A 13,258-nucleotide genomic window follows, 5' to 3' on the forward strand; every position below is an offset into this window, starting at 1 on the left:
GCTGGAGGCTTATAAACCTTACCCCGGGAGCGGGCCGGGGCCAGCGAGCGAGAGCGCGGGGTGGGAGGGCGAGGGAGGCGGCGGCGGCCGTTCACTCCCCGCCGACGGAGCGGCCCCGGCGTAGCCCCGTGAGGTAAGGTAAGGTGAGGCGAGGCAGGGGAGGTGAGGCCCCTGCCCCGGGTGCCCGTGGGGACCCGCTCCTTGGGGAGGGACAGCGGCGGGAGCGCGGTGCCCGGAGGGGTCAGGGCTGGGGAGCGAGGGCTGAGGAGGTGGTGTTACCGCTCCGAGTCGGGAAACCGCTTCCCTTTCCCGCAGGAGAAGGGGTTGTGCAAGTCCGCCCGGGATCCCGGCCTGGGAGGTGCTCGGCGAAGTCCCTCTGCTCGTGTATTTTGCCCTGGGCCTGAGCCCTCCTGGACGCTGGTGCCGCTTGGGACAAGTGGGGGTGGCAGAGGCGCGCACGGGACTCGGCTGCTTCTCGGCGAGCCTGCGCGGCCCCTGCAGCAGCCCTGGGACGTCGGGTCACTTCGTTTCTGTGCCCGTCTTACCTTGCTGTTCAGCATCTGTCTCCTTCCCAGTCTGTCAGGCATCCAAGCTGTTTGCCCGGTGCCTTTAAAGCTTCCACGTGGCTAGTGTTGTAGGAGAGCGTGTTGTTTATTTCTCRTCTGTACGTCAGCACTGTACAAGGGTCTGGGGTTGAACTGCCCCGTTGTTTTGGGTCTTAACAGGCTGTCCTTGTGCATGTGTTTCAGGACCCTGGTGAAGCCAATGCCCAGGTTAGAGAGCTGCACCTGGAGCTGTTCCTGCACTGCCAGGGGAAGGCATAAAAACCACTTGGGGGACACTGCTGCTGGGCTGGCTGCCAAGGTGGGCGAGATGCTGAGCTCCTCTGTCTCAAGCTCCTCACTGGCTTTGGTGGGTCGTGGAGCACGGAGCCCCAGCACCTCCAGTGTCAGCAGTAATACCAGTAGCAGCAGCACCTTGAACTTGAGTCAACACCTCGTGCAGAGGAGCGTGGTCCTCTTTGTTGTCGGTGCTTTCATGGCATTGGTGCTGAACTTGCTGCAGATCCAGAGAAATGTGACTCTATTCCCTGAGGAAGTCATCTCCACTATCTTCTCCTCTGCCTGGTGGGTGCCCCCTTGCTGTGGGACAGCTGCAGGTGAGTTCCTTCCATGCCTGATTTTCCTCACCCTCCTTGGGAAAAAAAGGCAGTGAGTGGCCCTGAATTTTTGGCCTGTGTGTGTTGGGGCTTTGCACTTACTGAATTTGATGTGTAGAATTTAAGTGATGTAAATTCTGGGTTTTTTGGATGTAGCTTGATTCCAACTTTATCCAGGAGCACAAACACCTTTTCTACTTGCCTGGAAGCTTTTTTGAGCTTCAGCTGAGCACATTCTTAATGCGGCTGAAGTGCCTCTTTTTGGAAGTCCGCTGCAATTTTGCAGTATGAAGCAGCAGAAGTACCCCGGCCCAGTGATGCGCGGGGAGCAGGCGGCGTGCGTGGGGGCATCGGCCTGCCGCACCCAGCCGCGGCTGCTGCCGGCCCCGCGGGAGCGGGGGCTCCGGGCGTCCCCGCCGCCGGGCCCGGCCGCGCCGCTTGGAGCCGGCGCCGCGGCCGCGGTGCGCGTCACCCCTGCCCGCGCTCTGATTGGCTCCCTGCGGAACTGGTGAGTCGCCGCCGCCTCTCGCCATTGGCTGGCGCGGCCAACATGCCACGGGCCGAAAACAAGGAAGTCGCACGCGGCGGCGCTTGGCGCCGCGCCGGCAGCCGGGGGGTCGCGCTGGGCCGCGGCACGGAGCGCCCGGCGAAAATAAGAGGCCTTTGTGCGGCGCAACTGAARCAGTAGCGGGCATTTATCTGATTCGTTAGCGTTAACAACCGACTCCTACTTTTATCAAACGTCCTGTACACACATACTACCGTGGTGGAGGGTTAAGGGATTAAAYATGCCAGTGGCTGTACAAGTACTACTGTACTACTGTGTGCTACTCATAGTAAGAGAGTGCAAAAGATTATTCATTTTCTTAAGTGAGTGATAACTCATTTAGTGAAAAGAAATTGCCATAAAATAGGCTCTAGTAAGAGTTCTAATAATCCTGTCACAATGGGATTAAAAGTCAGTCATTTAGCTATTATCATAAGGTAAAAATCCTGCTCAACAGTCCTGGCAACTGGCATCAGAAAATGAAAGCTGCTCATAATCAAATCACTTGTACACTTTCATAGAATGATGCGTCTTGTAATGTTCTTCACATAAAATTATTCCTCTTAGGAGGGAAAAAATGGGGTAGGAAAGGAAGCAAACAAACATACTACTGTTAAAGCAGCATGCTTAAACCTGGAGCTTGTGACCCCATGAGGAGTTGCAAGCCTTAGAATAAAACTCATCTAGTGTTTGTGCTAGTAGCAAGATGATGCTAACCTTTTCTTGTAATCATATTTGCAGRCTGAGAAAGTGCTATATTAGGGTAAAACTTTGTCTGCTTAATAGTATGAGTAATTTTTTTTTCACTGGCATCAATATGACTATTGGCAGTCACTTCCTTAAATTCTGTCCTGCCTCTATTTGATACCAAAATTCAGTTGATTTGAAGAGGTTAACCTCATAATCCTGTAGAAGGAAAGAAAGSAACTCCTGCCAAGAAACTTTTAAGTCCAGCAAACATTACTTCAGGGCCTGATTGACAGCTAATGAATCAAGTTCATAAAATTTGCTATCCTGCACATGAGCAATAAAGGCATATTCCATTCCTTCCCATAATTAAGCTTTTTATGTTGACTTGCTATTTATTGGCATATAGCAAACATCTACTCAGGATGTGAAATGATGTACACTATCTGGAGAAGAGCTTGGAGTCAGATACCTTAACTTTGCAGCATAATTCTGCTTTAAAGGTTCACACTGAACGTTGCTTTAAAGTCTTTCTTTTTTGCTTAAAAAAATGTAGGGGAGTTGTTAATAACTAATTTCATCTGACTTACTGTAGCATGATAGGCTCTTGACTACTTAGGAGGCTTTGCCAGTCACTTWTTTGCCAAACTAATATTAAGCAATATTGAAGTGATCATTGTGTAATGGCTAATATAAGTGCTCTTACTTGATTCTGTTACAGCTGTTGTTGGCCTGCTGTATCCCTGCATTGACAGCCACCTTGGAGAACCACACAAATTCAAGAGGGAGTGGGCCAGTGTAATGCGATGTATAGCAGTTTTCGTTGGCATTAATCATGCAAGTGCAGTATCCTTGAACTCATTTATACTGTTGGTTAGTGTGCTTAGTATATAGTCATGCAACACAATTTCTCCCATCCATGTTTTGGAGTTTTACAAAGGTAAGGATAATGCTACTGGCAGAGACATAAAGGAAGTATTGTATTGTGCTGTCAGCTTCACAGCAGTTTGAGAGCCACGCAGTCCACTTAATAATTAGGTTCTGGGCTGGGGGAGGAGTTGGCCTGCTATAATATCTGATACAACTGTGAGAGTAACCATGTAATTTGTGTTATTAGATGCAGACAGCATACAGATTAAAATGCTATATATGTATTTACTGGGGAGATGCATTAAACTGTTCCATAAGAGTGCTCTTTTTGTGTTGAATAGTAATGATTTGAGCAGAAAACCTAAATTGGCAGGTATACTAGGTTACCTTGGATAAAAATCCATAAAAGTTAAATACATTAGTGTACGGTATATTAGCCTTTGGATACTCAGTGTGAGAATTGATGCTGTCTTTACACTCACACTCCAGATGAAGTCAGCAAGAGCAGTGATTGCTCAGCAGGTCTCAAAAACAGATCCTAAGCATATTGCATTTAGAGATATAAAATCTTGATCATTTTCAAGTTAGGTTCTCTTGTTCAGTTTCAGCAACAAGCTGTCTGCAGACTTAAAAGGATTGTCCTTAACATCTTTTTCCAGAAACTAGATTTTGCAAACAACGTCCAGCTGTCCTTGACTCTAGCAGCCTTGTCACTGGGCCTTTGGTGGACGTTTGATCGTTCAAGAAGTGGTCTCGGACTTGGAATTACAATAGCCTTTGTAGCAACTCTGATAACCCAGTTTCTTGTATATAATGGTGTTTATCAGTAAGTTACACTTTGCAAATAGTATTTCAACTCTCTTGACTTAATAAAAATGTGGGTGYACATGCACTGAAAATTAGTTAATGTATTTAGCATATTCTTATAAAAAGATGTTTTGTTTGTCTAAAGCAGCTAATTGTGCAATTGTTCCAAATGATCAGACTGAGAACTGGAGGGCAGGGGGAAGGAGGCAAGGAGACAGATTCAGACCTATGGTGAAATAATAACACCTCAACGAACTAAACCTCTTCTGATCTGGTGTACTATTAACTTTCTCTCAGGAGAGAGAATTTCTGAATTTTGCTGGCTAGGAAGCTACCTTTTATCCAACAAAAACACTTGTTTTAATAACTGATGTATTTTTGGTCTCTGCATTCCCTCTCCTATGCTACCATTCTGTTTGGGCCTGAGGAGAGAATTCTGTAGCATCTTGCTAGCAGCATGTAAGATGATGATAATAACTTGTCTTTAACATATGTCCTTTTGTTTATTAGGTATACATCCCCGGATTTTCTTTACATCCGTTCTTGGCTTCCATGTATATTTTTCTCAGGAGGTGTGACTGTAGGAAACATAGGACGCCAACTGGCTATGGTAATTATTGTATAATTAGCATTTCCTCTTAACCATCCAAGTACCTTCCACCGTTGTTAGTCCAAGAACAAATTATGCCTTTGAGGGTATGACTCACAAACTGACTAAGATTCATGGAAATCTTCTCAAGAGTTGACATGTAAGCATACAATCTATGTTGCCAGTGGAGTGGGAATTGTCTTCATAATTAGTGTTTGAGTGTCTTCTGTATGTAACTTATTTAGGCTGTTGCTGGGAAAAGACTGGAATCAGTATACCAGATCTGGCCAGAATCTTAGTCGCTGCCTCTCCAACAGTTTGACTTAACATCTGATATAGCTAAGAAGCTGAGAGACAGATGGGCTTGCTCTAATTATTCATTCAGTAAGACATTCTTGTTGTTTAGGTGAATGGAAATGCCTTTATGTAGCACTGAATTCTGCTACTCCTAGAATGAAATACGCTCTTTCTGTTCAGCTAACATGTAGTTAAAGTACCACTCCATATATGGGATAATATAATATAAACGATTGTCTCATTTGCTAGGATCTCAAGTAATTATTTCCTTACAGTGTACTTAACAGTAAACCTGGCTGTATGCTTGCACATCAGCTTAAGCCCTGCTTGTCAAATGCATTCTGACACTGATGGATAGTAGTAATTAATACTATATTGATTTAACTGCTATCTCCTTTGCTACATATTTCCGTTATCCTAGTAAACATTCTTCAAGTACTTCACTTCTCTAGGGCTGTTTAGGTACCTTCAATTATTACTGAGCAAAGGGTGTAGACTTGAAATTCTTGAAATACTAGTCACTGCTCAAAGATRTGCAGTAAGAAAGCTGCTTTTTGAGACTGTTGGACTGCAAATGAATAAAAAGATAGTCTAACTGTCTTGCCTGGAACAGGCTTTCCATCTCTTCTACCTAGCCTTCCTAACCCAATGTTTGGTTACTAATGTACTTCTAGTGCAGACTGTTAGGACTTGACTCTATATAGACTGACAGGCTTGCAGACAAGCTGGGGAAAAGAACCATGTTGCTTGACCACCAGTGGATAACATTAAAAATTATTTTCCTTAGTATTGATTCTAAATTACACAAAATTACCATAACATATTGTAGAAAAGATTGATTTTAAAAAAAACCAACAACACCCAAATATATTGGGAAAGAGGTCTACTTCATAAGGCTTTTCTTCTTAGAATTCTTAACTGTTGGATTGATACAAAGTTACAGATTTCCCTGGCCCAGGGTCACGTTCTTAAATTGCAATCAATTTTGGCTTGCCCTCAGATGCTTTAAAATACAAGCTCACTACTCCTACTTCAAATTCCAGTGATATATGCTGTCTGCATGTTTTCCCTCCTCCCTCCCACCTGATTAAATGTTTGACAGGTGGGGGGAGTAGAGTTTGGGGCTTTTGTTAAAAAGTTTTATTATTACTATTTTTTTTTTCTTGGTTTGAGTGGAAAATTTCATCTCCACTTTTGCAAGTGGAGTCCCATAATAAAGCTGTTGGGTCAATTACATGCTCCAGTTCTGTATTTCATATTGGTATATTCAGCACTTCCGGATGCTGTGCTTTCTGTGTTAGAAGGCAAAGGAAGGAAGCCTTAAAGAAAGGGCTAAAATTTAGGTGTATATGATTTTTTTTCTCTCCCCTTTCCTTTTTTTTGCCGCCTTTTTTTTTCAGCTGGCATCTCAGCTGAGTGTAGTTAAAATCAGACTGGCTCCTGCCTGCAATTTTCCTGACAACTTTGTCATCTTTCTTCCAAAGAAGGAGGGAGGCTGGCAAGGCAAAAGCACTCTATTTTGGTTATCTAGAAATGTCTTCTCATGTATTTTACACTATTCTCGCTTAGTTTGGAAACAATTTAAGAAGCACAACATTTTTGCAGGAACACTTGTGTAGTGATTATGAAGTATTCAGTTCTGAAAATTAGAAGAATTTCTTTTTCTCTCTATTCTAACTTTTTTTTTTCTCCTTTAAAAAAACAAACAAACCTACTGGATCATCTGGTATCAATCCACTTTATCATCCAGTGTGAAGGTGGCAAGAAGATGCAATATTGCAGCTTTAAAATAAACCTGAATGAAATGGTGTTTTTGTAACTGTATTTTCCTGCACTCACCAAACTGTTCAGCTGCATTTGACAGTTGCAAATCAAACAATAGGTATTTTCTGGGCATGTATAGAGTAGAAGGCAGCACCTGTGGAAAGTATTCTAGTGGAGTAAAATTGTCTTGCTTCTCCCTCTGCCACATCTAGTTTTTGCAGTTAGAAAAGAAATTGGGAGAAGTGTAGTGATGCTGAGAGTGGGGTTCTTGACATAAAAATGTTTTGCTAACTGAAGAGGTCTAAGTTACAGAGCTGTGTCTATCCTAGTAAATAAGTGAAACAGCACTAGAGAATGGTCTTCCTTACCCTAAATACTGCTTGGCTTAAGTGACCAGAAAAATAGATGAAACACATGTCAGAAATGCTGCACTTTATACCTACTCTGCCTGGATGTTAGTAAACAAGATGTACTAGTGTGGAGAAGGAGCCCAGTAAAGGTCAGCTGTATCCTTCTATGGCTCCAGTCTGGTTACGCTTCTGAGAGATCCCACTCCCATCCTGTCTGGGAAATGTTGTCTGGGACATGCTTGCTGCTTTTTGATCATTGGATTTCAATTGAGCTTGTATGTAGTAACTAAGTGCTGTATTACATTTAAGTAAACCTCCTGTTAGCCCAGGCTGTTTTTTGCTACCAGCTTAAGGATCCAGTGTTTTATTTAACCTTTTGATTTTTTTAAAAGAGGAAGTGCTCCTGCAGTCATTGGTTCTTGCTCCTCTTTACAACACCTAAAGGTACTCAGTCATTGCTCATCAGCTGAGTTAACTGGATGACAACACTTCATTATGAATTGTGACYGACATTCTCGATATCTAGCAAACTAGGGTGGTATTCAGAACATCCCCTCACAAATACCTATTGTTTGGTACTGCTTGAGGCTGCAGGAATGTGACTGCATTCAATATTGAGGCCTTTTGTAGTTTGACTCATTGTCTGTAGAACGAGAATAACTTCTTACAAGCTTTTTTAAAAGTCRGTTAAATTGTTTTTGCATTCAGATACTTGCAGGGTTTCATACTAGAAGAGGAACTTAGGAGAAAATGAGTTAAGGCTATCCAATACCAGTTTTTGATGGAAAATACAATAATTTTGGCTTGAAGCCATAACTTGAAATGCGGCCATAAAAAAAAAAAATAATAATAATAATGCCCATTAAGCAAGTACTATGTATTTTCTGCTAAGAAAGCGTCTGACATACAGAGGAAAAATAACAAAGTCATATAAAAAAGCAGTGTAATTGGTAGATGCATTTATCAAATGGTTGGGCTGAAGTGGCAAAGCACCATAGTGGGATATTTTTGTCTAGTTATGGAGCACCTCCTAGTTGAGCTTTTACAATAAATCAAGTCTGCTAGGTCATTGCCAGTCTTACTGAGGTTAATTCACTGTTTATTGAAAGCATGGGATAATGTATTAACTTGTCACATGATACTAAATTATAACATACTTTTTTCTTTTTTCTTCCCCTCCTATCTGTAGGGTATTCCAGAGAAACCACACAATGACTAAATCTTTGGAGGAGAGGGCATGATGCCAGTGTGAAAACAACATTAAGAAGATGTGTTCCTGTTTTAAATTGAAGATTATTTAGAAAAAATAATCTCTGTATGGGCTCACTGCACAAACGACTTGTGAAAATTATTAATCCACTCTTAGAATAGCCAAGTGAAATTAACTGCTTATCTTGAAATCTTACCCTGATTTACTGCATAAGCATTATGCGTATGGCTGTTCTCTGGAAGAATTTAATACCAAGTTACATACAGCTGTTCAGGCTAAATGGCAGTTTTCCAAGTATTAGACTCCAGTGTAAGTTATTGAAGCAGCTGCCATATTTTAAAGCCTTGAAACTAAAATTTAATTACAAGCTCTTGTATCAGTGCCCAAAGGAAGTAGATTGATGGTGCTTAACAATGATGAAGTATGGTTTAATAGGAATAGTATTTATCCAAATCTTTTTAAAATAGGGTTATTTAAAAATAAGAGTGATCGAAATAGATTAAAGGCATTGCATTAACGCTTTTAAGAGTCTTATGAAGGAATCATGCCCTTACTTGTAATGCTGCATTGAGTTTCTCTGCCTTTTGGTGGGAGAGGGGGCTGGAGGGAGGAAAGTTTTTAAGTCACTGAGTTTGGAATTTCTAAATTACTTCAGTACGATAAGTGAATACTTGACAATCTTATTCTAAAGTAAACTTTAACTATCAGGAAATTCTGACTTGAAACTTAATTTCTTCTGAAGCTTGCAGTAAGATTTGAGAGGATCAAATTCTGTCCCCAATTCAGTAAAAGACTTAGGTGTATGTGAGCATTCCTGCTTAAAGTAGGACATATGCTTCAGGATCTTACTGAGATGGGTCTTCAGGCATATTAAATGTCTGGTATCTCTGAAAAAACAAGTATTGCAGATGCTTATGGCCATCAAGTATGTGCCTCCAACTCCTTAAGTCAAAGTTTTGCAGTTTCCTCCTAAAGGTATCTCTGATCTTGCATCTGTTTGAGTCAGGGTTTTGACTGATTTGACTGGAAACAGAGAAAGGCCTAAAATGTGATTTTAAAATGTATGTGAACAATAGTAATAGTGAACAGCTTGTTTTCTCAGCTCAGCTTCTGAAAGAGATCACTATTTGTTTTTACACAACCCTATAGAACTTGCAATCTGTGATTGTCTTGTAAAAAGAAGAGTGCTTATGTCACTACATTAAATGTTTGGTGTTTCTTAATACTTAGTTCTAGTGAGCACAATTCATTTGATAGCTTAGACCACCATAGACCTAAATAGCAAGTATTAGGTCTTAAAATTAAAGTGCAATGTACAGTAAATCTGAGCCTTATATTCTCTTCAATATTCATTGTTTCTTATGACAGATTAAAGAGAAAAGGGTTCTGAGTTCATTTCAATGCTGCATGGAATCAAATGGAGCAATAATTTATTTAACTAGGAAAGCTAGTTTTGTTGTATCTTTCATTGAACCCAGATTTTTAGAAATATTCAGATTATGTGGTTATGGTGTACTTGTAAACTTTTATGGATATGCCTTTTGTATTACGCATTTTTTTTCTTCATTTCCAATCTTACATGGCTTCAGATATAGTTAGAGGCATCTGTTAAAGACTGACCCATCAGAAGAAGATATTAAGGCAAGGTAGCAGTATTCTGGCTATATTTACTCTTTGAGGGGAATGCAATAACTGCTGCTTGTGCTTTATTTTTATATAAAAAGTTTAGCACAAAATCTAAGTTAAAAGCAGACCCTAATTCTAGTCTTTATTTGGTGTAAATCAAGAGTAATTTCATTGGTATAAGATCCTTCCTCAAATGTTTAAAACATAAATAATCACATTTTGTAGGACTACTTGAAGAGATTAGGTCCTCAGATCAGGACTGGATCAGCTCAGCTCATTTTAAGTAGTATGTTACTTGGTGGGGAAACAGTTTTGTAACCATCTTAAAACCAATTGCAAAGCCTTACAACACCAGATGGAAGTAAAGATAACAGTGATCTCTACATATATTTGATTGATAGGTATTTAAGATTTATTTGTAAAGACTGAAACTAAATCTGTATGTATTACAAATAATACAGCCAAAAATGTAAGTCAGAAGTTCATTTTTTTTTGCCAATACTTGTAAGTATATGAACCAAAGTGATTTAAGTTTGGAAGAGGTGGGAGGGGAGTGAAGAAAATTTGCACTATTCTGAATTTGAACACTTAAATTCTCATTACTGGTAAGTTTTCAGTGGTGTGTTTGGTTTTACACTTTTTTTACTATTAAAGTTTTAAGACCAAGTAATATTGCCTTGGATTCTCTGTATTCGCATTATGCAGGAATCTTTCTTGAAAAGGACAGTTGTTATGGTTGCATAACTAATATTCAGTCATGCATACTCAGCGGTTTAAAAAAAAACAGTCTGAACTTGGAGAGATTAGCTTTTAGAAGGGTTTCCAGCTTGGATTATAGAGTTGAAGAAAAATAGTCTTACTGTTTTGCCAGGAGAGTGGGATAAGTATATGCTACTGTTACGTGACCTAAGATTAAGTTTATATGCAGAATGCTATTACCATTGTCTTCCAAGATGCTGAAATTCATAACTGGAAACAAAATATGGAGGGGGCAGGGCAAACTGTAGCTTCCTATCGCAGCTTGGTTATTTGCAGTAATGAATACTACATTCTGACGCATCTTGAAGGGTTCAAACAGTAAGAACAAGTAAGCACAGCTGATAAGGCTAAGCAATTCTAAGTCTTGCATCCAGATTTCAATTTTACTGCATTTAAATACTTATTTCAGGCTTCTCCGAGAGGCTGCTACATTTGTAGTGGAAACAATGGAATGGCTTTGATCAACCTTCATCCATTTTAGTGCAGTCTGTTGACTTAGTTCAAGCAGCATTCATTGGGACCTTCTTAACTGTGTTAGCTGAGACAGCCTACGTTGTCTGTTTAACTTCAGTGAGTGCCCTATGTCAGCTGGTGAAATAGCTGTTCACAGCTCCAATTCAAGACTGACCCAGGTCCTCAGGGTGCCTTGCTTTCCCTCAAGGTCTTCTCAGGTTTTATCAAAAGGAGTTAAAAATACAAAAAGGTTTGGGATACAGCCTACTCTTGGAGAACTAGGGCATCTTACGATAGTCTCCTTCTGAGACAGTGAAGTGTGTACAAAGTTTCTAAAGGAGAGGAAAAAGTCTTTCTAGAAAGCATGATGATTTGAGCTGTGAATGAATCTGCAGGAACTATGCAGTAGGTTATACACCCTTTGGCTTTAAGCATGGGGATTTGCAGGTGCTAAATTAGCCACAGGAGGGCCCATAAACTGTTCTCTGAATACGGCAGGAACATATTGAGATGAATAATGAAATTAAGTCTCAGTTGCCTTTCATCAGAGTAGCTCCAAAATTCATGAGAACAAAGCATTCCATGTTTGGCTAATTGAACAAAATACACCTCTATGTAAGAGATCATTAAGGGTCCTATCTTGTAAATCTTTGAGAGGTGGGTGATCATAAGTCCTTCCAGCTAAAATGCCAAAAAGGCTTTCTATAGGTGATAATCTTCTCTGGGTAATGGAAGTGTGTTGATTTGCTCTTGATGAATATACCAGTTGCCCCACACCTACTCCTTAGTCTTCTCCCTGCATTTGAATCCTTATTTTGTTGTTCAATGACAGTTTTCTATGGACTTCATTGGTTACATATGGGAACTATGATGACATTAATTACATGGGAATGAGGACTGTGGTTTTTATTGCATATCTCTGTGCTAAGAAGGTCTGTAGATTGTAATGGTGCTACTGGCCTGATCTCTTTCAGAAACAAAATTCAAAGGATATATAATTATTTCCATATATAATCAATGTAGTTACTTTGACATTACTGTCCAAAAGTCATAAAGGGTCAGAGCTCACACAAGTTCTTAGTCTGTTTTTTACCTTTCTCCTGCTGTAAATAATAATTTTCTCTATCACAGTAAATCATGTCTGCCTTTTAGGTAGTTTCAGGGTGCTATTGTATTGTTCCTTAAATATCGGACAAGTACTACAAAAATTACACTGACTTGCTGTGTTTCCTATAGTAATTAATGCCAAATAGCATTTCAGCAGAGAAATCAAACACAGCTGCATCATCATCTCCTAGCTCAGTTGCCAGTCAGTAGAGCTCATACTCCTAGGAGACCAGAATGAACAGTCTAAGGTCTCACTTTTCCCAAGAAGCTTTTTTTTTTTTCTTTTTCTCCCCTCCTTCTTGACAAGAACTGATCTTTTACTATGCAGAGTGTGAAGATTTCAATGTGATAGGCTAACATCCCATGGAAAAACTCATTTTCTATTGCAGAGCATATGAAAACTGTAAGAGGTATGAAACAATTTTATTGATATTGTTCAGAAGAAAATTCACAGAACGATCTTGGTGGCAGATGTCTAACCTGGGACACAGATGCCTCCCTGATACTGTGCTTCAAGTCAGTTCTGAGGAAGGTGTTTATTTCCCCTCTACTCAGCCCTGGTGAGACCCCACCTGGTGTGCCATGTCCCACTCTGGGCCACGCTGTACAAGAATAGCATGCGAATACTGGAGTGAGTCCAGCAAAGGGCCGCTAAGATAATTAACATACGAGGAGAGGCTGATTGAGGGCATGGGGGGCTGACTCTTGAAATCAGGGCTGAATCTGGTTTAGCACTTCACAGCAGGTGACATGACAATATAAAAGTGAAAGATAATTGATTTCAGAGGTCAGATTTATTTGCTAGCCCTGAATATTCTTAGTCCTGCTAATAAAGTCTTGAAGGCTATATTAGTTCTAGTAGTATCTAGCTGAACKGGCTTGGTTTAAAAATATATATATATATTTCTAGTGAGGGCTATATACATCTGTTACCCGCACATGAATGCATGGAAAGTTCATCCCCTTTATGGTATCTTGAAACAGGTGCCCAAAAATTAAGACATAGTAAGCTGGATTCACAGGGGAATCAAGG

At 40.7% G+C, this 13,258-nt stretch overlaps 1 protein-coding gene across 2 annotated transcripts; it reads left to right on the plus strand.

The window, feature by feature from the left end:
* The first annotated feature begins 93 nt into the window (after positions 1-93).
* On the plus strand, positions 94-10,576 carry INSIG1 (insulin induced gene 1). 2 transcript variants are annotated; one of them, XM_026069277.1, is made up of 6 exons: positions 94-133; positions 750-1,159; positions 3,115-3,239; positions 3,923-4,089; positions 4,581-4,680; positions 8,260-10,576. In XM_026069277.1, exons 2-6 carry the CDS (start codon positions 766-768, stop codon positions 8,287-8,289), a joined length of 816 nt encoding a protein of 271 aa, XP_025925062.1. In that variant the 5' UTR covers positions 94-133; positions 750-765; the 3' UTR covers positions 8,290-10,576. The 2 variants fall into 2 exon arrangements, with proteins under 2 accessions (XP_025925062.1, XP_025925063.1); XM_026069278.1 differs by having other exon boundaries at positions 117-138.
* The last annotated feature ends 2,682 nt before the right edge of the window (positions 10,577-13,258 follow it).

The sequence above is a fragment of the Apteryx rowi genome, unplaced genomic scaffold, assembly GCF_003343035.1.
Source record: "Apteryx rowi isolate R43461 unplaced genomic scaffold, aptRow1 scaffold_29, whole genome shotgun sequence".
In the NCBI taxonomy this organism is placed as follows: domain Eukaryota; kingdom Metazoa; phylum Chordata; class Aves; order Apterygiformes; family Apterygidae; genus Apteryx; species Apteryx rowi.

Bases quoted from the DNA above. Each gene is read 5' to 3' on its own strand.
- INSIG1 (XM_026069277.1), top strand. From the start codon at position 766: ATGCCCAGGTTAGAGAGCTGCACCTGGAGCTGTTCCTGCACTGCCAGG. The intron at 1,160-3,114 runs GTGAGTTCCTTC...ATTCTGTTACAG, and splicing joins TTGCTGTGGGACAGCTGCAG to CTGTTGTTGGCCTGCTGTAT. The intron at 4,681-8,259 runs GTAATTATTGTA...TCCTATCTGTAG, and splicing joins TAGGACGCCAACTGGCTATG to GGTATTCCAGAGAAACCACA.